The sequence below is a fragment of the Talpa occidentalis genome, unplaced genomic scaffold (assembly GCF_014898055.3).
Source record: "Talpa occidentalis isolate TD23 unplaced genomic scaffold, MPIMG_talOcc4v2.1 talOcc4.8, whole genome shotgun sequence".
Taxonomy (NCBI): domain Eukaryota; kingdom Metazoa; phylum Chordata; class Mammalia; order Eulipotyphla; family Talpidae; genus Talpa; species Talpa occidentalis.
This window is the reverse complement of record NW_023605194.1, coordinates 2,001,903-2,024,741: the sequence shown is the minus strand read 5'-3', so window position 1 is coordinate 2,024,741 and position 22,839 is coordinate 2,001,903. Positions and strand designations below refer to the sequence as shown.

General features: G+C 61.2%; 1 protein-coding gene across 1 annotated transcript; it reads right to left on the bottom strand.

The window, feature by feature from the left end:
- Nucleotides 1-593: 593 nt before the first annotated feature.
- On the bottom strand, nt 594-22,453 carry MKI67 (marker of proliferation Ki-67). Its single transcript, XM_054690494.1, is given in 16 exon segments — nt 594-1,822; nt 2,483-2,893; nt 3,844-9,039; nt 9,042-10,138; nt 10,943-11,086; nt 12,583-12,760; nt 12,869-12,984; nt 13,070-13,370; nt 13,974-14,149; nt 15,016-15,996; nt 16,459-16,504; nt 18,263-18,329; nt 20,404-20,519; nt 20,890-20,968; nt 21,967-22,081; nt 22,441-22,453. Coding segments are annotated over 15 exon segments (9,066 nt in total). The 5' UTR covers nt 22,059-22,081; nt 22,441-22,453; the 3' UTR covers nt 594-1,756.
- Between the last annotated feature and the right edge of the window lie 386 nt (nt 22,454-22,839).

Here is a 22,839-nt window from a genome sequence, read left to right as displayed (position 1 = left end):
TCGCCGGGACCCGAGGCTCGCCCAGGGGGTGAGTTTGCTCCTTCACCCCTGTTCTTACACCAGCCTGTGGGACGCTCACACCGCTGCTCGCTCCCGCCCTGTTGCTCGTGAGGGCGTGTGCTGCGGACACAGGGGTTCCGGGAACACTGCAGCGGCCGGCGGCGAGCTCACCACCCGGCCCTGCAGCCTGCAGCGGGACCTCACCCTCGGGCTTGCAAACCCTGCACTCCGGAGGGTGAAGAGACATGCTGGTAAATTCCAGTGAAGTTGTGGTTAGAGTTGAACCCCAAAGGGCTTTGGATTAATCAGTATATTCCATCCCCCAGGTAGGGAGCTAATTGAAATCTTCCCGCGCGAGGGTCATAATTACTAAAACTGAAGTGTTGGCAGAATCACTTAATCAGAGCAAGGGCCTGGGACTGTCTTGAGTCCCGCCTCCCCGGGTGGTGTTCTGACCCCGGCCAAGCTGCCAGGCCCGGCCCTCGGGGCCCACCTGTGCCCTGCCCCGGCAGCCTCTGGGTGCCCCTCCCCGCACCATCTCGAGGCTCTCGCCCACTGCCCAGGACCCCACAGGGCAGCACACGCGCCCCCACTGATTCAGACACCCCCAGTTCACGATTCCTTAGCAAATATTTATTTCTTTGCATCCCTGGCTGCACGCCAGACACGGGGGTACAAACTCTTCCAGCTCAGTCTCAGCACGGTGACCTTGTCCTCCGTCCTTCGCCCGGCCAGTGCGCGGCTGCCGGAGGGAAGGGCTCTGCTTGCGGACTCGGAGCAGAGGAATAGGGCCGAGTGGACATGAAAAGGGCGCCTGGCAGGCAGGGAATCGGGGCTGAGACTGGAGCCCGCAGCCCGCCACAGGGATGTGGGCACCGTCGGGCACAGAACGGTGGGGAATTGTGGAGGGGCCGCGCTGTCGCCATCAGGAAGGCCCCGCCTCTGGAGGACGGTCATGTTGCCTCCTGTACGGAGGGGAGCCGGGCACACAGGGAAGGAACGGGTGGGACAGGTGCCCAGGAAATGGAAATGACAGAGAAGCGCAGACGCCGAGGGCTGAGTGGACTGGGGGGCACCTGGGGACGGCCTTGAGGCCTAGTGAGTGGACGCCTTCTCGGCCGAGAGCAATCTCAGCGAGACGGGCACTCCCGACGTGAAGACGCACGTCAGACCTGGAACACAGCGACAGCCGCTCCGACCGGCTCGCGCGCCCGCTCGGATCCACAGTCCACGCCGCCAGGGTAAGGCACGGATGGACTGTCCAGGTGACTGACGGCCCCAGCGGGGAGCAAATGCCACCCCTCGTAGAGGTGCGTACTGCCAGGACCCTGAACGCCCCCCCTCGCCAGTCCTTCACGTCTCCTGAGTAGCTGCCTGGCAGGACCAAGGACAGGGCCCTGCCCGTCACATTCCGTGGAGGACACAGACGACACACAAGCATTTACAAGGCAAGTGCTTTGCTCGCCGGGGCTGTGAGGAGCCCACGGCTTCATTTCCCAAAGCGGAGGCCCCCCCAGACCCAAACCACCCCCCCACACACCCGTTACATTTTTATCATTTTGTGAAAAACAGCAGCCCCCTCCAGACCCTGGTGGGGCTTTCAAGATCATTCCCAGCAAGAAAATTAGAAGCTTTCTTCCCTTCAGCACCCGGGTGGACTATTTACAGGAGTCGCGCTCAGCTGTACGGCAGTCGTGTGTCTGGACTTAGCACTGAAGTAAGTCGGTCACTTTTCTGCTCCGTTTCAACTTCTGAGCTAAACATCTCTGTGGTCCCGGCAACTTCTTGTGCGCATCTTCCGGGCACTCACGTTCCTGCCCTTCTGTTGGGGAAGAAAATGGTCACTCTTGTCATTTAAAACAATGTTCACAGCCAGCTCTGTTCTCCCAAACCCAACTCCGACTCCCGGGAGGCAGCTCCAGAAAGTGAATCTGGAGATTTGAAACGAGCCTCAAGATCCTGCGAATGCTGCTCTTGTTCTTTAAGCGGTTCTTACTTCTTAGTTTTTGAAAATTAAATGTTGTGTCTGTTGAAAGGAAGGTTTGGGACCGATTTCTAAGACATTCAAAAAGAGAAAATCCGCACACAATACACACCTCGTCGCCAATTAAAAAGATGGAAAAGTTTAGAATTTAGGGGTGCCCACTCAGGAAGTCCTTTGGGTCTTAAAAACAGTGTGTGCGGGGCCCCACTGACCCCCAAGAGGACCCGGGCCAGCTGAGCCCAGGGTGTCCCTGTGAACCCCCCCAGGAGACCAAGCCGGCGGGCACCCGGGAGCCAGCCTCTGCCGACCCCCACCCTCAGCCCAGCGGAGAAGGAATCACGACGCGGACGTACATCAGAAGCAGCCACCACGACCCCATCAAGGGAACTTTCCCCCCAGAGAGACAGAGGAGCCAAAGGCCTGACAGTCTGAGGACGAGCCAGGGGCCCCGGGACAAGTGTCCACACTCAACACTCAGACAAAGAGCGAAGGACTTGCCTCTGTCGCCTCCGCGGCGCCCGTCTTGGTGCCCCGAGTCGCCCGCGGTGGGGGCTCCCTCTGCCGGGCCGGCCCCGCCGCGTTGCTCGCCGGCCTCCTGGGCCTCAGGCTGCCGGGGGCGGGCTTGGCCACCGCGGCTTCCTCTTTCCGCACCTCCCCGGCGCTGTCCTCGGCCGCACCAGGCAGGGGCTTCTCATTCCGCCTCCCGGATCTCAGGCTGCGTGGGCTCCCGCGGGCCTTGCCCCGCGCTGTGGCCGCGCCCACCACATGCCGAGGCTCCGTCTCCGGGGCGGTCTTCACGGGCCGCTTCTCATTCCTCTTTAGTGTCACCTTCTCAGCGGGTGTAAGACACTCGGGGCTCCGGCCTTCTGCGTCGGTCTTGTCTGGCCGTCTGGCGCGCAGGGACCGCCCCTAGACAGTTCACAAGACAACCACAAAGAGCCCAGCGTGAGCGCTGCGGACCTCAAAAGCCCGCGTGGAGAAAACAAGCAAAGTGAATGCCAGGGGGAGCTCAGCTTGCACTGGGGGCCTCCCTGGTGGCACAAGGGGTCAAGCACCGCACTGTGAAGCTGTCTGCAGCCACTGCAGCATGAGTTCAATCCCCGGCCGGCCAGGGAGCAACCTACACGGCGCGGCAGACCTCTCCTGTCTCCCCGCTGCTCCCCTCACAGTGTACTTCAGTCAGTCTGCTGTTCTGTTCCCCACTCTGTCTCTGGGGAATCCTCTCACCCCCCGCATCTCTGGCCTGTACCCCAGCTCTTATATGCATAAATAAATAAACCTTTAAAAGAAATAACAAAGTCTTGGGCTGGCTACTTTTCCTGGGTGCCGCTGCATCCCCGTGCAACTCGTCCTCTCTGGCCTAAACCATAAATAGGAACGGGGGTGAAGTTCAGCCACAGCGTCTGAGTGTCAGATGTGTCAAAGCTGATTATCACGAGCAGCAAAGGCATATTTTCAAACAGCCCCTTTATTGGGCGGTGAATGGAGCCTAACTCCTCCAGAATATCGCTAAGGCTGCACAGGAAAAGCCGTTTCCGCACCATACTTTCTTCTGGGGCAGGCACCCTCAGCGCAGTCCTCTGGCCACACCCCAGAGGTGGTTCTAACACCGCCTCCTGCCCCCGCCCCGGCACTGCTGGTCGAGTTCTCAGAACACCCACTACAGGCCCCCCCAGCCTGTAGTGCTCATCCTGGCTGGTCACCCCAGTCCCCTCCTCTGCCTAAGTCCCCGTGGTGACCCCGGATGAAGCAGACACCTGCTTAGCAGCCAGGCACCGGTTACACCGAGCCATTTGCCAAAACAGAGCCGGCAGGCAGCTGCCCACAGCCGATGGCGCCCCAGCCCCGCCATCCCTCACCTTATCTGCACTGGGGGCAGCATGGCCCCCGCGGGGTCCGGCCGTCTGGGTCTCCACGCTGGGCGGGTCTTGCGCAGGCGCTGTCCTTTTCCCCACAGTCCGCTGACTTTTCTTCGCTGCCGGGGGCTGGGGAGGCTCGTCTGCCTCTCTGGGAGCTGTGCGGCGCTTCTTGGGGTCTGGCTTCTCCCCCATGGCCCCTGGCGGAGGGGTCCCTGAGCGCAGCCGCTTCGTGCCAGCCAGGCGTCCAACTGCCCTGCCGTCTTCCTGGGGGGCCAGGGAGGGCAGCCCCCCTCTCTGTGAATTCCCAGAGTTCCTGGTGCGTGCCAGCTCCTCCCTGGGTGGCCCTTTAGGGGCCCTCAGCGCTCTTCTGGGTATCCCGACATCGGGCATTTGCTGGGGGGTCTTGCTCACCTCCTCACCAGTGCTGCCCAGTGCCTGGGCCTGACCCAGCTCCTGGAGGCCCTCCTTACCGGTGGCCGTTGCAGCGAGAGGCCGCGTCTTCGCCTTGCTTGCCCTTGGCTGCCTCTTGCTGCCCGTCACGCTCTCCACACAGTCTACTTCCTGCATGGAGGCGACCCTCGCCGGTGCCAGGCCCGTGCCAGTGCCTTCGGGCTCGCTGGGGGTGTGCGTGCCTCTGCCTGCCATCCGCGAGGACTTCCTGGGAGCTGGGGGCGCCATCTGCACATGCTCCTCTGCGGGGGGCGCCCTGGCCCTACCCTTCTTGCTCGCTGGCATGCTTGGTTCCGCTGGTAGGGACTTGCAGGGCATCTCGGGGACTCTGTCAACAGCAACTGGCTCCTGGAAGAGCTCCGTGGAGTCAGCAGAGCCTCCTGGGGCCTGGGCCTTCCTCCTGGAGCTTCTCAGTGGCTTCTGGCCTCCCACGACAGTGCCCTCAGCGCCCTGCTTCTGCTGCACGGTCTCCTTTGGTGGAGCCATGTTCTCGTCACCCTCTCCTGGCTCTCTCTGTGTGCGCCTGGCTGCCGTGGCCGCCCGCGTGGGCTTCCTGGAAGCGTGGTGCTCTTCCTCCACACCCTCTGTCTCCGGAGGCGCCCTGAGCCGTCGGGGTCTAGCTGCAGGCACCGCAGGTTCTGGCAGTGGGGATGTGCGGGGGATTTGGGTGGTCCTGACTGTAGCCCCCGCGTCCCGGGCGCGGCGTGGGGGCTGGGAGAGCTCCATGGACCTGGCCAGGTCCTCCGAGGGCTGGGCCTTGGCCCTGGCTGCCCTTGGCTGCCTCTTACCTCCTGTTAGATTCTCTGCCTTGTCCGGTTTCTGCTCCGCTGTTTCCTGAGACAATTTGATGCGTTCATCATTGCCCAGGGGCTCCTGGTGCCCTCGCGTGGTTTTCCTCACTGTCCGCGTGGACTTCCTGGGGGCCGGGGGCTCCCCTTCTACGCCTGCACTCCTGGGAGGCGCCCCAAGCCGCCGCCTCTTGCTTGTTGGCATGACGACAGGTTCTGGTTCTGCAGATGTGCGGGGAATCTGGGCAGCTCTGTCACCAACCACTGGTGCCTGGGCCCTATCTGGGGTTCGGAAGAGCTCCGTGAGGCCAGCCAGGTCCTCCGAGGGCTGGGCCTTGGCCCTGGGAGTGCTTGGCCGCCTCTTACTGCTCTTTACGTCTTCTGCCGAGCCCAGGTTCTGCGCTGGGGTTTCCTGCCACAGTCCGGCCTCTTGGTCACCGCCTGCTTGCATTCCCTGTGCCAGTGTGGCGCCCCCTGGCGTGCCCGAGGGCTTCCTGAGAGCGGGGAGCTGGTCCTCTTTCCCCAGAGGTGTCCTGAGCCGTCCGTCTGTGCTGCTCGGCGTGCCCACTGGTTCCGGCTTGGCGGATTTACAGGGCATTTGGGTGGTTCTATCATTAATCACTGGCTCCTGAGCGGGACCTGGGGTTCGGAAGAGCTCCGTGAGGCCAGCCAGGTCCTCCGAGGGCTGGGCCTTGGCCTTGGGTGTTCTTGGTCGCCTCTTACTGCCCGTTACATCTTCTGCCAAGTCCTCTATATGTTGTGGAGTTTCCTGAGATGATAGAGTGGCCTCATCATGTCCTACAGATTCTGGGTGTGAGTGTGCTCTGCCCCCGGGCGTGCCCATGGACTTTCTGAGCGCGGTGGGCTCCTCTTCCAGGGCAACTTTGCCCAGAGGGGTCTTGGACAGTCTCCTCTTATTCCTGGGTGTGCTGACGGGCTCTGGTTCTGGAGACTCGCAAAGTGTCCTGGCTCTGACACCAGCCACTGGAGCCTGGGTGGGACCTGGGGTTCGGAAGAGCTCCGTGAGGCCAGCCAGGTCCTCCGAGGGCTGGGCCTTGGCCCTGGGAGTGCTTGGCCGCCTCTTACTCCTCTTTACGTCTTCTGCCGAGCCCAGGTTCTGCGCTGGGGTTTCCCGCCACAGTCCGGCCTCTTGGTCACCGCCTGCTTGCATTCCCCGTGCCAGTGTGGTGCCCCCTGGCGTGCCCGAGGGCTTCCTGAGAGCGGGGAGCTGGTCCTCTTTCCCCAGAGGTGTCCTGAGCTGTCTGTTTGTGCTGCTTGGCGTGCCCACTGGTTCCGGCTTGGCAGATTTGCAGGGCATTTGGGTGGTTCTGTCATTAATCACTGGCTCCTGAGTGGGACCTGGGGTTCGGAAGAGCTCCGTGAGGCCAGCCAGGTCCTCCGAGGGCTGGGTCTTGGCCTTGGGTGTTCTTGGTCGCCTCTTATTGCCCGTTACATCTTCTGCCAAGTCCAGTACATATTGTGGAGTTTCCTGAGATGATGGGGTGCCCTCATCATGCCCTACAGGTTCTGGGTATGAGCGTGCTCTGCCCCCGGGCGTGCCCATGGACTTTCTGAGAGTGGTGGGCTCCTCTTCCGGGGCCACTTTGCCCAGAGGGGTCTTGGACAGTCTCCTCTTATTCCTGGGTGTGCTGACGGGCTCTGGTTCTGGAGACTCGCAGAGTGTCCTGGCTCTGTCACCAGCCACTGGCACCTGGGCGGGACCTGGGGTTCGGAAGAGCTCCGTGAGCCCAGCCAGGTCCTCCGAGACCTGGGCCTTGGCCTTGGGTGTTCTTGGTGCCCTCTTACTGCCAATTTTATCTTCAGCCAAGTCCAGTTTCTGCTTGGCCCCTGGCGTTCCTGTTGGATGCCCAAGAGCTGGGTGACCGTCCACTTCCCACGGAGTTGTCTTGAGTTGTCTCTTTCCACCAGTTGGCATGTTGACTGGTTCTGCCTTTGGAGACATGCAGCGTACCTGGGTGGCTCTGTCACTACTTGTTGGTTTCTGGGCGGGACCTGGGGTTCGGAAGAGCTCTGTGAGGCCAGTCAGGTCCTCCAAAGGCTGGGCCTTGGCCCTGGGAGTGCTTGGTCGCCTCTTACCGCCAGTTATAACTTCTTCTGAGTCCAGCATCTGTTGTGGAGTTTCCTGAAATAACGGGGTGCCCTCATCATGCCCTACAGCTCCTTGGTGTGTGCGTGCTGTGCCCCCTGGCATGCCCGAGGGTGTCCTGAGAGCAGGGAGTCGGTCCACTTTCCCCAGAGGTGTCCTGAGTCGTCTTGGCGTGTCCACTCGTTCTGTTTTTGGAGATCTGCAAGGCATTTGGGTGGTTCTATTATTAATCACTGGTGCCTGGGCTCTAACTGGGGTTCGGAAGAGCTCTGTGAGGCCAGCCAGGTCCTCCGAGGGCTGGGCCTTGGCCCTGGGAGTGCTTGGTTGCCGATTACCGCCAGTGACGTCTTCTGCCGAGTCCAGTATGTGTTGTGGAGTTTCCTGGGATGATGGGGGGTCCTCCTCATCCCCAACAAGTTCTGAGTGTGAGCGTGCTCTGCCCCCGGGCGTGCCCATGGACTTTCTGAGAGTGGAGGGCTCTCCTTTCAGAGCTACTTTGCCCAGAGGGGTCTTGGACAGTCTCCTTTTATTCCTGGGTGTGCTGACGGGCTCTCGTTCTGGAGACTCGCAGAGTGTCCTGGCTCTGTCACCAGCCACTGGAGCCTGGGCGGGACCTGGGGTTCGGAAGAGCTCCGTGAGGCCAGCCAGGTCCTCCGAGGGCTGGGCCTTGGCCCTGGGAGTGCTTGGCCGCCTCTTACTCCTCTTTACGTCTTCTGCCGAGCCCAGGTTCTGCGCTGGGGTTTCCTGCCACAGTCCGGCCTCTTGGTCACCGCCTGCTTGCATTCCCCGTGCCAGTGTGGTGCCCCCTGGCGTGCCCGAGGGCTTCCTGAGAGCGGGGAGCTGGTCCTCTTTCCCCAGAGGTGTCCTGAGCTGTCTGTTTGTGCTGCTTGGCGTGCCCACTGGTTCCGGCTTGGCAGATTTGCAGGGCATTTGGGTGGTTCTGTCATTAATCACTGGCTCCTGAGCGGGACCTGGGGTTCGGAAGAGCTCCGTGAGGCCAGCCAGGTCCTCCGAGGGCTGGGCCTTGGCCTTGGGTGTTCTTGGTCGCCTCTTACTGCCCGTTACATCTTCTGCCGAGTCCAGTACATATTGTGGAGTTTCCTGAGATGATGGGGTGCCCTCATCATGCCCTACAGGTTTTGGGTGTGAGCGTGCTCTGCCCCCGGGCGTGCCCATGGACTTTCTGAGTGCGGTGGGCTCCTCTTCCAGGGCCACTTTGCCCAGAGGGGTCTTGGACAGTCTCCTCTTATTCCTGGGTGTGCTGACGGGCTCTGGTTCTGGAGACTCGCAGAGTGTCCTGGCTCTGTCACCAGCCACTGGCGCCTGGGCGGGACCTGGGGTTCGGAAGAGCTCCGTGAGGCCAGCCAGGTCCTCCGAGGACTGGGCCTTGGCCCTGGGAGTGCTTGGTCGTCTCTTACCACCAGTTATAACTTCTGCTGAGTCCAGTATCTGTTGTGGAGTTTCCTGAAATAACGGGGTGCCCTCATCATGCCCTACAGCTCCTTGGTGTGTGCGTGCTGTGCCCCCTGGCATGCCCGAGGGTGTCCTGAGAGCAGGGAGTTGGTCCACTTTCCCCAGAGGTGTCCTGAGTCGTCTTGGCGTGTCCACTCGTTCTGTTTTTGGAGATCTGCAAGGCATTTGGGTGGTTCTATTATTAATCACTGGTGCCTGGGCTCTAACTGGGGTTCGGAAGAGCTCTGTGAGGCCAGCCAGGTCCTCCGAGGGCTGGGCCTTGGCCCTGGGAGTGCTTGGTTGCCGATTACCGCCAGTGACGTCTTCTGCCGAGTCCAGTATGTGTTGTGGAGTTTCCTGAGATGATGGAGTGGCCTCATCATGTCCTACAGGTTCTGGGTGTGAGCGTGCTCTGCCCCGGGCGTGCCCATGGACTTTCTGAGAGTGGAGGGCTCCCCTTTCGGAGCCACTTTGCCCAGAGGGGTCTTGGACAGTCTTCTCCTATTCCTGGGTGTGCTGACGGGCTCTGGTTCTGGAGACTCGCAGAGTGTCCTGGCTCTGTCACCAGCCACTGGAGCCTGGGTGGGACCTGGGGTTCGGAAGAGCTCCGTGAGGCCAGCCAGGTCCTCCGAGGGCTGGGCCTTGGCCCTGGGAGTGCTTGGCCGCCTCTTACTCCTCTTTACGTCTTCCGCCGAGCCCAGGTTCTGCGCTGGGGTTTCCTGCCACAGTCCGGCCTCTTGGTCACCTCCTGCTTGCATTCCCCGTGCCAGTGTGGTGCCCCCTGGCGTGCCCAAGGGCTTCCTGAGAGCAGGGAGCTGGTCCTCTTTCCCCAGAGGTGTCCTGAGCCGTCTGTTTGTGCTGCTTGGCGTGCCCATTGGTTCCGGCTTGGCAGATTTGCAGGGCATTTGGGTGGTTCTGTCCCTGGAGACCATCGGTCCTTCTGCAGGACCTAGAGTCTGGAGGTGACTCTGGGGGCTGGCCAGGGTTTGCTTGGGTTCTGCCTGGTGTGGTCTCTGGAGCCCAGTCACATCTGTTCCTCCCCACGGCAGCTCTGATGTTCTTCCTGATCTCACAGCCGTCGTCGCTTCAGAACTTTCTTCCAATTTGATGCTTTTCTTACATGTTTCAAAAGACCTTTCACCTGCCTTCACCTCCCCGTCTAGTTTCTGTTCCTGGCGTGGTGTTTTCCTCTGTGGCGTCCCCCAGGTGTGCTCAGCACCAGGGGGGTTCGCGTCTCCGGGCCCACACTCAGCGGCTGCCATCTGCACAGCCCCAAGCTCCGCAGACCTTCTGGCCTTGCTAGAGCCCGATGCTGCCTCCAGAGGCTTCGTCTCCCACCTGGGACTTATCCCAACCCCTGCCATTTTACAGATGCTCCTGCGTGTTGTCACAGTGTCATCTTCCCTTGCTTTGGTGCACTGTCGTCTTAGGACAGGACTTGCAAAACTATCAGATGGGCGTGTTGCCGCGTCCTGAGCGCTGAGGAACAAACTCTCTTCTGTAGGAAATGAAAACACAGAAAACATATATTCACCGCATTGTAGTCACAATATAACGCCCAGCTCTGATGACTCAGCCTGTGCAGGCACGTGAGGCTGCATCCTGCTTTCAGGGAGTCACACACACAAGATCACGCTCTGGTGACGTGGGTGGACCGTGCACACAAGGGCAGCCATCAGAAGCTGCAGCAAGTGAAGAAAAAACATGCGTTGTGAAGGGGCTGGAGGACGGCCAGCATGTCTCAGAGGCCCGGACACACGCTGCTTCTTCCAACGTGAAAGCCAACAGCTACTTCTTCAGCCATCACCAGGGCGGTGACCCAGCACACGCCGAGCGCACTCAGGCCGCACTGCCCAGAAACGCCTCCCTCTCGGCCTGTGCAGCCAGCTGTGCCCTCGGGGACTGGCCTCGGGGGCCAAGCCACAGGAGAGCCGCACAGATGCCAGCTGCCCTCACACCATGCAGGCGGGCATCCCTGGCAGCAGGGCCCATGCCGAGCACCTTGTTGGCTGTCCCCAGAGGTGACATTTAGTTTGAGTGACGTGCACACAAGCGTGATGAGAAGTGCTTACCCCCTCCTCACCAGAGAATGCAAGGAAGGCGCGTCTGTAAGCATATTCAGAGCGTGCCCCTTCGGGCGCAGGCCACAGAAAGCCAGGCTGAGTGTCCAGCAACGCAACAGGGCAGAGGCTGGGAGGCGCTCACGAGGAACGCGGCGAAAACGCAGTGGCTGCCGTGAAGGAAAACAGTGTCCTCCAAGCTCCCGCCAGGGCGTCATGGGCTGGGAGCAAAGCGAACCCACCGGAATCCCCCGCGGCGCGCATCAGGGACTTTCCTCCCGCGTTAGGCTCTTGAAACGTTTCTCCAAGCAAATCCTTGGAGTCGGGCCCGGAGCGCGCAGCTTGAGGCTTCTCTCTCGCCGGGGTCTTGAACATCTCGGTGAGCCCTGTAACGGGGAAATATTGGGGGGCGATGAATGTGCAGTTTCCACATGCAAACAGCCATGGGTCCTCGCAGACGGCAGGTGGCGACGGGCTGGCGTCCAGCGCAGGCCCGGGGAGCAGGGAGCTGAGTGGGGGACGCTTGCTCGTGTGCAGGGGCCACAGGACGCCAGGCCCAGCTCCTCTCTGCGTTTCCTCTTAGAAAGAAAATGAAAAGGGGGCCCAGGCCTGGAGCCCTCGAAGTCACCCCATCCCTAGTCTCCCCTCCGCACCCCAGAAACCAGGCGCCCTCCGGCAGCCTCAGAAGACCTAGCTCTGCATTTCATGCACAGCACAACGTCTCCAGTGTTGGCGGCAACATGGGCTGCTGGCTCTCAGCACTCCGAGGAAGCCATCTCCTCATTCTCCATGAAGACGCAGGGACTGAATCTCAGGGGGACGAGCCCCAAAGCACGTTGGTGGCAGGAGGGGCCGTCCCGAACGACTCCCGCTCCCCTTTCCTCGTTCCTGCCTCAGTGGACCAAGGCCCCGAGGCGTCCTCTGCCACCAGTTTGGGGAAGCAGCCACTCGCTGCCCCCTCCGACCCCTCCCAGACGCCCCTCGGGGGCCAGGCTCGGTCTCCAGCACTCACAGGAGGTCTGTCAGCAGAGCAGCTTCCAGAGGTGGGCGGGGAGGGCACTGCCTCACGAGCCGAGATGCCTCACTGTCTGTTTATCTTAAAAATGCCTTGAGCATTTCCCTCCAGTGCACCTCACAAGCGGAGTAGTGTCTCCGTGCATACAAAGTGCAAGGACACGCGCACCCAGAGGGTGGGGTGCGGCCTTCCCTCCCGGTGCACAGCTGGCCACGCTGTGTGTGTGTGCGCGTGCTAAGTAGTGATCCTGCTGTGAGCTGGTGGGAGCGGCCGTCCTTACCCAGGGGATAATACAGCAGCTCTTCCATCTTGAAGCCCGCCCTGATTACAAGGTCTCCCCCATCCCCAAGCGCTCCCGTGGATGCCACTGGTTAAAATACGCAGGGGACTCCAAAGCCCGGGTGCCAGCCCCGGTTCTGACCCAGTGCTGTCAACCTCGCTTTCCCTGAGGGGCATCAGTGCACACATGGGCTCGCTCTGCATGGCTAAAGGACATCTCACCGGCTTTCCTTTCAAGGAACAGCTGTGCCACGGAGAAGGGAAGGGACACCCTGAGGCGAAACACTGCTCAAGCTGAGGCTCCTGCCCTGGACCCCTGTCGGCCCAGAGCACAGGAGCGCAGGAGCGCAGCTCGTGGGCTGGTGCTGTGCAGGGACTGGCCTGGCCTGCCAGGCTGCCGCCTCCTCCTGAGACGTCGGGACCCCAGGGCGCTGACAGGTGGTTTATTCTACGGTTCCACCCACAGCAGACAAGAGACATTATCCCTGCACACGTATGTATGTGCACAGACGCACATGCACAGATGCACACACACACACACACACTGCACATCACAGCACGGGGTGGGGAGAGCCAGCTCTGCTTTACCTGAAAGGTCCTCACTGAAGTCTGCTCTCCGGCTGAACACCAGGTGGCTCAGCACCCTGTGGGGCCGGGCGGGGCCGCTGACCCTCTGGAGCTGTGCCCTCCCAATGGTGATGGTGCAGGGGGAGTTGGCGTGGCCAGTGCTGAACTGGGGCAGGTGCATGCCGCCCGCAGCCGGCTTCTGCAAGAAAGCGACAGAGCAGATGAGAGTCAGAGTGGACGCCCACCGCGTTCCCAAACAGCAGCGAGCAGCTACACTGGGTGCTGACGTCGGGGTGCGGGTGCCTACCTTCGGGGTGTGGGCCTTCCTGGGCTTCTTGTGCACCTGTCTCTGTGGGGGCTTCGCGGCTCTGACCTGTGTTTGCTTGGCACCGAGTTTGACCACGTCTGCCCACGACTTGGCCACTGGCAGGGAGGAAAATGTTGCAACTTCTCATGACCAGCCCCCAGGGGGAGGTGACCCGTACACACCCGGTGCCCCAAAACAAACCCAGCAAGTTGGCCTCGGAGGCGCCGCTCCTTCTCCTGGAGCAGATCATCTGTAGGACGCCCTGCCGCCCGCGCCCCAGGGAGGCCCTCCGCGAAGACAAGCCGCTGCTCCTCCTCCTGCTCTTGGGCGTGTGGGTGGCGTGAGGGGATCTGCCTTCCCCAGGGGCGATGGCCGCCTCGACGGACTGACGACGAGGACCCCTGGTCACTGGGGAAGCCTCCCCAGCATTCTGGGCTGCAGGGCTCGCAGGTTCCAAATGCATTTCTGAAGCAGCTTCCCTTGCATGGAGTTGAGGCTGTTCCTACAAGATGCAAACGCCCTTAAGGATCCCCCTACAAGGTCGTGTCTGGGGTGGGGCCCAGAAAGTTACTTGTTGAAACACCAAACGACTTTCTACCACCGTGCCTCAGCCAAGCGCAAGGGAAAGGTAGGAGTGTCGCCCTCCTTTAGGGAAAAGAAATAGCCTGTGGTGTCTCGTCCCCTTTGGTCTATACCCGAGGAGCCGGCGTCAGGCCGGATGGAGCCCAGACACTGCTGCGCGTCATGGGCAGTGGGCAGGATGTTCCTCCCTGGAGACCAGCCAACAGGAGCAATAGCCCCGGGGCAGGAAGCTCAGGGTTAGGAGTTTCCAGATGATGCTGGAAACAGGTGTCGAGTTCCCTTTTGCCTCATAATGCTCAGACACAAAACCAGGAGGCAGGGGTCGTGAGGTGCGAGGAGGCCTCAGGAAAAGCCACAGGACTGCAGACCCCGTGCTGGCCAGCCCTGGTGGGAGGCCAGGGCTCCACCCCAGCCCCCAAGCGAGTGACTCTCCCCATTAAAGGAAAAGGCTTCTGGGCCCACCTGGGCAGGCGCTGGGAAGGTCGCGCCGGTACCTGGGAGAGATGCCGGCAGCTCAGCTCACCTTGATGATTTTCTTCAGGACGGCGGGAGTGTGGGGCGCCAGAGACCTCCTCCTCACGGGCGTTTCTCCTCGCTTCAGGGGTGTGTTAGGAGGTAAGTTCTCGTCGAATAATTCAGGTCTTAGCCGACCACCAAAGGAGACCCGCCTTCTCTTCAGAGCTGCTCCCTCCATCCTACCTACAGTCAGGAAGACAGATGTGGCGGGGGGAAGCCATAGCACAGGGGCTGACTCCGATCACCCCAAGGCAGACCCTCCTCAGGGCCCTAGATGGCGGTGCACCGGCAGGGCTCTCGGAGGCGAGGCTGCGAAGCTACAGCTGCTCCAAGAGCCCCCGGGGGATGCGCCCAGCGTCACTGAACCCCCAACTCCAGTATGGCTTCTCTAAAATGTTGAAATCTGCTGTGGACGTGGTTCAGTGACTTTCTGTGGGGGCCCTGCCCAGACCTGCCGGTGGGTGGAACACGGTAGAGGTGGCCCCACGGAAGCCCCTGGACGCTCCAGGAGCCCAGCCCTGAGGCACAGCTCCACCCCACACTGTGACTCAGGCTGCGTGTCCCCAGCTGCAAGATGGAGACCGAGGGCCAGGCCCTGCACGGCCCCAGGCCCTGCCGAGGACAAGTCCCCTCTGGACAGCACATGGGCCAGTGACGGGCAGGTGTACTCAATGGGGCTGGTCCAGGGCCAATAAGAAACCCTGAGAGGAGAGACTAGACATCCAGAGCCAGCCCCAGATGCAGGGATTTCCAAAGGGTTCCTGGGCTTGACCTTGAGGAGCAAATGCCCCGGAGCAGACCCTGTGAACAGCAGCTGCTGCTTCACCTCCTGCCTTGATGTCCCTCAGGCCCCGGGCCACACTCCATGCACAACCCAGCCCCTCTGGAGCCCGGTGAGGTCTCGGGGCTTGGGTGAGCGGATGAGTGTGGGGCAAGCCTTGCAGGCCCCCACCAAGCAAACCCTTCGTGGGGGGAGGGGGCCCGGGCACTCGCACAGAGACGCGGGGGTCAGCGGCGGGGAAGGTAAACTTAAAGCTGGATAAACTTACTGATGGGATCGGCAACGTCGCTGAGGCTGGCGGGGCTGAGGCCAGGCGGCCCCAGCTTCTCAGGCTGCTGGAGGGGGTCCTTCTGAACCCTCCTTTCGAGCTGGACGGGCAGCGGAGCTAAAACCGCTGGACGCGGCGTCCCGGGGTCTGGCCCGAGGCCCGCAATGCGCGCGGGGCTGCTCTGCCTCCTCTTGGAGAGCGCGTCTGGGGTCGGTTGAGAGCTCTCGGCACGCGCCCCCTTCGCGGGTGTCTGACCTCCAGGTAGGAACGTCCAGGGAGTAAACGCTCCCTCCTCGGCCCCGAGGCCTGGGCTCTGACCCTGACTCTCAGACGCAGCAGCAGCCAGGCCAGCCGGGTCTTCACGCCGACGCTTCCGTGAGGAATTCTGTTGAGAGTGCGGCGTCCCAGGGGTCCCAGGGCGGGGACAGGCCGGGCTGGCGGCGACCCCGAGGTGCTGCCCGGACCCCTCCTGGGCCCTCTGCTCCCCAGCCTGGCTGCTCCCTCCTTCTCCCCCAGCAGGGTCTGCCTTGACCTGGGAGCTTTGCCCCGACTTCCTTCTGGATTTCAGGGGGGCCGGTGCTTGCACCTCAGCCTGTAGGCCACCGGCACTTTCTGGGGCTTCCGTGCAAAGCCTGTGCGCCCCTGACTTTCTCCGCTCCTGTAGAACATTTTCCTTCTCTGACTTCACGTCTAACTCTTCCTTCATGGACTCATAAAGCCTCCTAAAGGGAGATGCGCTCTTGCTCCTCCTCGCCGGCCGCTGTGCGGGGGTCCCCACCCCTGCGCCACAGCTCCCCGGGGGCACACTGGCTTCTGCCCTGGCAGGGGCACTTGCTGCGGGTCCGCCGTGGCCTCGGGGCAGCTCTGAGCCCTCGGGCGCGGGACCCGCATCCTCCACACTCTTCCCACGCACCAGAGGCCTCCCCGGGACGCTTCCTTCCGTGAGACTTGAAGGGGCATCAGGCTCTTGAAAGCTCCCACCTGGGCAACGAGTTACAAACAAGAGACACAAGTTCAAGACCTTCCCCTCTACAGTACTCTAAGTTTAAAATGGTTTCTACTTGTCTTCATGAACCTGCTTTTACGTAACCTAGGATCACCTGCCCAGCGCCCCCAATGTGTGACCTCCTGACACGAGTATGGTCTCCACCTGAGCCATCACGGCCGCCTCCTGGGGCCACAGGAGGATCGGTGGCTCTCAGCCTGCTCGGAGCTGGGCCGGGGTGAGCCGGACTGAACACAGACCCCCCGCCAGGACTACAGGCACATGCACTCAGGGAAAAATTTCAGCAGCTGTCCCTACACCTGCTGCGCTAAGCCACACTACCAACTAGACTTCTGGAAGCAGGAGTGACACTCGTGTTCCTGTTCTCCCCTTTGCCCCAGTGTCCCCCGAGAACTGGTCTTGCAGGGCTCCCAGAACAAAACCAAAGCCCCACTAACCAGAGTCAGAAGAACAGCCAGATCTTGAGACTCGCCGCGTGGATTCCTGTGGCAAAGTAAGAGCACGGTTAGCTGCGTCTCCGAGACTGACGGCTGCGATCGCCAAAGTGCGGATATCGTCTCGCTCCAACTGTCCTCGTGACTTCTCGGAAATGCCCGAGACCTCTGGGCGCGGCATCGCGCACAGGGAAGTGTCTCTCAGCTCATTTAAAAGAGGGACAGAACAGAAGCAAACCGAAGCTCAAGGGACCAAGCCTGGGCGAACTTGTAGGGCTTGCTCAAACTTCTCAATCATCATCAAATGAAACACCCAAAGCTACAAAGAGACACGAGCTTCCCTGGGAGTGTGACCCTAACAGAGGCCCAGAAGCATTGACTCTGCGCTGTCCTGATAGACACCTGGTCCCGGACCTGCGGCCTTAACATTGGCCCAAAATTCTCCCAGAGCCACTCATGCGTGGATCTGCTTGCAAACACTTGGTTCGGAGAAGCCCCCCTATAATCCTGTGGGTGAGGAGGCCCTCTCGAGACAGGCCCCTCTGACTGGGAGACTCGAGTGCATCAGGGAGCCCTGAAGTTAAGGCAAATCCAGACCCCCAGGCACTGCATCCCCAGACACCAGCCGAGCACCCTGTCTGGGACGCCAGGAATGGCACCTTCATGTCTTTACAGTGACTTTCAGGTCTGGGGGACAACCAGAGTAACACGCGTGGGAGACACAAGAGGAGTCGCGTGACTCGAAGAGAAGAGGTGTGCCTCGGAGCGATTAGAGGGGAAAAGGTCACACAATACTTCCAAGGGCAAATAACCGAACTTGAATCAATGTCAAATTCCCTGGCAGCTAAGGCTCAGCTGTCCACGTGAGCAAACAGTTTCTACTTTCCTGCCTGAAGCTGACCAAGAATCTTCTAACAATAAAAATGAATAAAAAAATTAAAAACAAAAGCCCATATTTTTATATTATACTTAACATCCATAAAAATCACCGTTAAATTGCTACAACGTTCTAGCTTGTTATTCTTCATCATAATCTAGATAAGGATGACAAGGCGGTGACAGGCACGGATCAAACTCCCGCGCTTTGGTTGGTTTCCGCACCCCCGGTACAAGTCACGACAGCGCCCAGTGTGGGGGGCACCTGGAGAGCTACCTCCCTCCCCCTGCTGGGCAGCAGGCTCCACACAGAGGCCACCCCTCCAGGGAAGCGGCCACACAGCAGGGACAGACCTCACCCTCACGTGTCCCCAAAACATTCAGGCCTGTGAACCCCAACCTGGTCACCTGAGACGAACACGGGGCTTCCGAGGCGGACAGGCGGAAACTCTCAGGATTTACCCGAAACCTACTAAAAGCTACGGAATCTCCAAGAGTGGGCCCTGACTTGTTTTCATAAACTGCCATTTGGGTCTTTTCTATCCAGACCGGGCCAGATGCTCTCACAGGACACTGCTCGGGAACCTTCTCCTGGTTGCAGGTCACCTGCTGTTGGGCAGTGACTGGGGGCAAAGGAGTTGCCAGATAACAGAGCCCCCAAATCCGATGGGGATGTTTGCAAGAAGGGGCATCACAAGTCACCCCCGGAGTCTTTGGGGCAGAAGTGTAAGACTGACCTCGGGCTCTCATTTTGAATAGCAAAGATTTTTATATTCTCTTTAATAATATTCAAGGCTCAACTTGTTGTCATGCCTTAGCTGTGTCCCCCCTCATGGGAAGTCGTCCTCCCTGAGGGGGAGCACTCGTGAAGCGCACGCCCTGTATTTCACATGGCCAAGAGGACCGGGCCCCAGTGGACAGAGCCCCTCACCTGCTCCCGCCTCTGTCCAGGCAGGCCAGCCAGGCTGCTTTCATCCTGCCGACTCTCGTCTTCATACCTGGGGGCAGAACAGACAGGGTGAAGATCTGGACCGCAGGGAAAGTGTAGGCCCGCTCAGCGGCCCAGGAGAAGAGCGACCTGCAGACTGTCCAAGGCGCCCCTTATCTGGGAACCAAGTCAGCGTCAGAAACTGCTTTCACCCTAGAAACAGGGAAGTGGCCTGGAGATTCCTCTGGAACCCCAGTGTCGGAGGCTGAGGGCACAGAATCACCTCTGAACACCCACGAGTCTGTACGGCTCACCAGCACCCCTGCACACTTCCACGTGCAAGCCGACTGCGCATGCTGCCAGCTCCGAGGGCGTCAGATGGCCAGGAGGCCACCAGCGGGCCGAGGGGGCCCGGCCCATCACCGTGACCCCTGAGTATGGGGCCACCGCAGGTACACTGCCACCCCAGCGCGGCAGGATCTCCTGCTCTCCGCTTGTGTCCTGCCGGACAAGGGCAGGCCCACCGCTCAGCACCACCAGCGAGCGCACGCTGCCGAGGCCAGGCCAGCCTTGCTCCGCAGAGGGCACAGCTTTCTCGCCAACGCAGAGGGTGGGATTCAGGAACCCCTAAGGGAGCTGCGGCCCCAGCCCCGGACCTGTCTGTCATTGCAGTAGGGCCCAGAGGCAGTCCCTTCCTGAGGCGCTTCCCAGCCTGCCAGGGGGTCTCAATCATCTCAACCTCAGCAGCGAGCTCAGGGGGCAAAGAGCTACAGTCACAATTCCCATCAAATGCGCCTCACCTAGACGTTGATGCTCAATAAACACCTTTAAAATGAAGGAAGATTCCCCTAAAGTAGAGCGGAAAAAACGGCCGGGGAGCTGAAACAGCGCCCTAGGAAATCTCTACTTAATAAAGTAAGGGTGGGAATGAAGGCAGCGTTCTGCACAGAGGAAGGGACGACCCCGCCCCGTGCCGTCCGCGGAGCCATGATTTACACTCAGAGACACCAGCAGGATGAAGTTACAAGGACGGGGGAGATGGGCCGGCAGCCACAGCCAGAGGGAGCCTCAGCGGCGGCGGGGACACACGCAGCCAGACTGCTCGGGCCCGGCACACTTTATCGGGACTGAGGAGCCGATGTGCTGTCGAGAAACTAGATCCATTATGAACAAAAGTGTATTGACAGCTGGATCCAAGAGACAAGCGAACCTTGGGGGTTCTGAATCGCTGAGAGCAGCGCGGTAGGACACGTCAGCGCTCAGCAATGACTGCAGGATACGAAGGGAGCAGACATTTCAAAATGGTCAGTGCAGACCTTCCTCCAGCAGGGGGTTATATTTCAGGGTGAATTACAGGTCACTGACTTTATACACAGCGGTACAACCTTTATTTCTAAATATGGAAAATAAAAACAGAACTAAGAAACAAGAAGGAAGGGAAAAAGATCTCAACGTGTGATCTCAACTTAGCTGTCTGGGTCCTGAGAGTCAGGGAGGGAAGTCAGCAAGATTCCTGAGCCGGGGACTTAGCCCAGAGCACACCCAGGACAGCGCCTGGCACCCTGAGCAACAGAATCTACTTCTCACCGCCATGGAGGCTGCATGGGGGATGGAGGGGTGAGGGGTGGGCATCCGCTGGCCTGGATCCTGCCCAGCGGGCTGCCCTGCTGTTGCTCTTCCCCTGGCATCCCTCTGAGCGCAGCGCTCCTGGGGCCATGTCCTCACAGCCTCTCCCAGGATGCCCGTCATATTGGATTAGGACCACCCCCCCCTCACCGCCTCCATCACCAGACTTCCATGGGAACTGAGGGAGCTTGGCTCAGTCTGATCGTCACATTGGACTCCAGTGCAGAGAACTGATCGTGACACAAACTCCTCCAGGGCTCTGCTGACTTATCAGGGAAACACCTGCAGTTTCAGCTGCCACACAAGGAAAGCTCCTACAGCAGCAGGTGGGCCTGCATAGCACGGCTGCAAGCTCGGGAGACCTCATGGGGTCACACAGGCCTGAAGGTGAGGCCATTTCAGATTAAGAATGCGTGCTGGACATGACACCTGAAACCGCTGGCGCCTACCACGGAGGGCTCCGGGCGGGTGCATGGCAGAGTCAGGCCTGTGTATGGATAGTCCTAGGCCCTGCCTACCTGAAAGATCGATCGACAATAGTTATGACATCTCCATGCCTCAGCTGCACGGCTCCATCAATAGCAGATCCATTCACTTGTGTTGGATTCGTGGAACTGAAATTAATCAATGTTACCTGCAGGTAGGAAAAAGGGGGGAAATTGGTAAAATTGGTAAAAAAAAAGGGGGGAAAGAAAGAAATATTTTAAAAAGCATCTTTAAGAGCCCACTCAGGTGCAGGGGTTAAATACAGCACTATCAAGCTATCACCAGCTACTGAAGCACAAGTTCCATCCCTGGCCAGGGAGCTACCCACAGGGCGCAGCAGACCTCTCCTGTCTCCCCGCTGCTCCCCTCAGCAGTAGATTTCAGTGGATCTGACTGTTCTGCTCCCCACTCTGTCTCTGGTAAATCCTCTTACTCCCCCGCATTTCTGGCCTACACCCCAGCTCTTGTGTGCATAAATAAATATTTAAAAAAAAAAAAAAAAAAAAGGGCCCACTCACCTCCTGTTCGCTGATCTCTATCTTGCAGTGCTGTTTGGACACCACGGGGAGCTGGATGCGAATGTCACATTCGATGGCTCTAAATTCAAAAGAATTAGGTTTTCCAAGTTGTGGCATTTAAAAAAAAAAGTATCAGTGCCTCAAATAAAACAGCCCTTGGCGACCCATCTGCTCTGTATTTGTAATAACATAAAGAAATAACAAGTGGGGTCATGAGGACGAGCTTCACATTTTGCAAACAACCCTCACAAGGACGGGGAAGCAAGGCTGTGCTCAGGAAAGACGGGTAGCCACGTCCAGGCCGGGCCTGACAGCTGGAGCCAAGCAGGGGGGTAAAGACAGAGTCCCCGTGTTCACACCGGCTGGAGGAGCTGAGGAGGGAGGAGCTCGGGGTGTCTGTGGAGGGTGGGGGTGGTGGGTGAGGGTCCCACCACACAGGCCGCCTGCTCGGACATGACAGGGGTCTGATGAACAAGGCTGTTGCCCTGCAGGGACCGACGACACCCACCCAAGCAGCAAGCAACACGGAGGAGAATGTGCTCCCCACGCTAGAGGAAGGCCCCCCCATTTCCGTTCCCAAGACCAGCAACCCTCCCTCCCAGCCGCTCCCTTCACGGCTCCTCTGTCTCGCCCGGGCCCCCATAAGGATGGGCCAGCACCGGGGACCAGAGCAAGGTGGGCTCGGGGACCACTGAGGAGCAGGGGAAGGAGGAGTGTCACATGCTGCTCCGACTAAGCAATTTTTGTTTTTTTTGCGGGACCCTCGCCGGTGGCCGGGGTTCGCTGGTGGCCGGGGATCGAACCGGCGCTGCAGAGGCCGCGGGCAGCTTGGCAGCCCAGCGCTCAACCGCTGCGCCCCCGGGGAGGCCCGTCTAGGCGTTTCCACCACATCAATTTTTAAGTTTTCACTTGATTAAAAGGAAACACTAAACTACGCAACGATTTCAAAACCCTGTTTCCGAGCAAGCAGCTCAGCCGACAGCCCCGGGAGGCCCCGCGCCGGCCTCCTGTCCCGCCGGGCCCGCTCCCGTCCCCGCCCGGCCCCGGCCCCGGCCCCGGCCCAGGCCCCGGGCTCACCTTCCGAACAGGCAGGCGCTGCGGCTCAGGGGGAAGGGGGGCCCGTCCGCGCCGCTCCTCCTGATGGTGACGATGCGTCCCGCGGGGCCCATCTCCGCGCGCGGCCCGCTGGCGCCTGGAGGCGGGGGCGGGCGTCCTGAGGCGGCCCGGCCCCGGCGCCCCCCGCCGCCCTCGCCTGCCCCGAGGCCCCAGGCCGCCCGAGGCCGTCGCGCCCAGCGCCGGGGCGTCTCCCGGGGGTCCCCTGGGCCCGTCGGGCGCGGGGAGCCGGGGCCGGAGGCCGCCCGGGACGCGGGGGCAGCGGGCCCGGCCCGGGAAGCGCCGCGCGGGCCGCCCCGTCCCGCAGCCCCGGCCGGCCCGGCCCCGCGACGCCGGCGCCCCGGACCCCACGACGCCAGAGCCCGGCCCCGCCCGGCCGCCCGCCCGCCGCTCCCCGCGCGCCGCTGGTCCCCGCCCGGCCCGGCGCCCGCCGCTCACCCGGACGCGTCCCGCCGCCGCTGCGCCCGCCGCTCGTCGAGGACCCCGGCGCCCGCCCGCGCCCGCCGCCCGCCGCCCGCGCCCCGATTCAAACGCAAACAGCGATTCAAAGTTGGCGCTCAGCGGGGCGATTGGGCGCGGCGCGGCGGCCGGGCCAATGGGAGGCGGGGGCGGGGCCCGGCCTGCGCGGCGGGCCAATGGGCGGGCGGGGCGGGGCGGGCCGGCCCCGGCGGCGGGCCAATGGGAAGGCGGGCGCCGGGCGGCCCCGCGGCGCCGGGGAAGCGGCCCTGGGGTGCCCGCCCGCGGCCCGCAGGGGGAGGGCGCGCCCCGCCCGCCGAGCCGGCTCGCCCGGCACAGAGCGCGCGGGGGGGGGGGGGGGGGGGGGGACATCCCTGACAG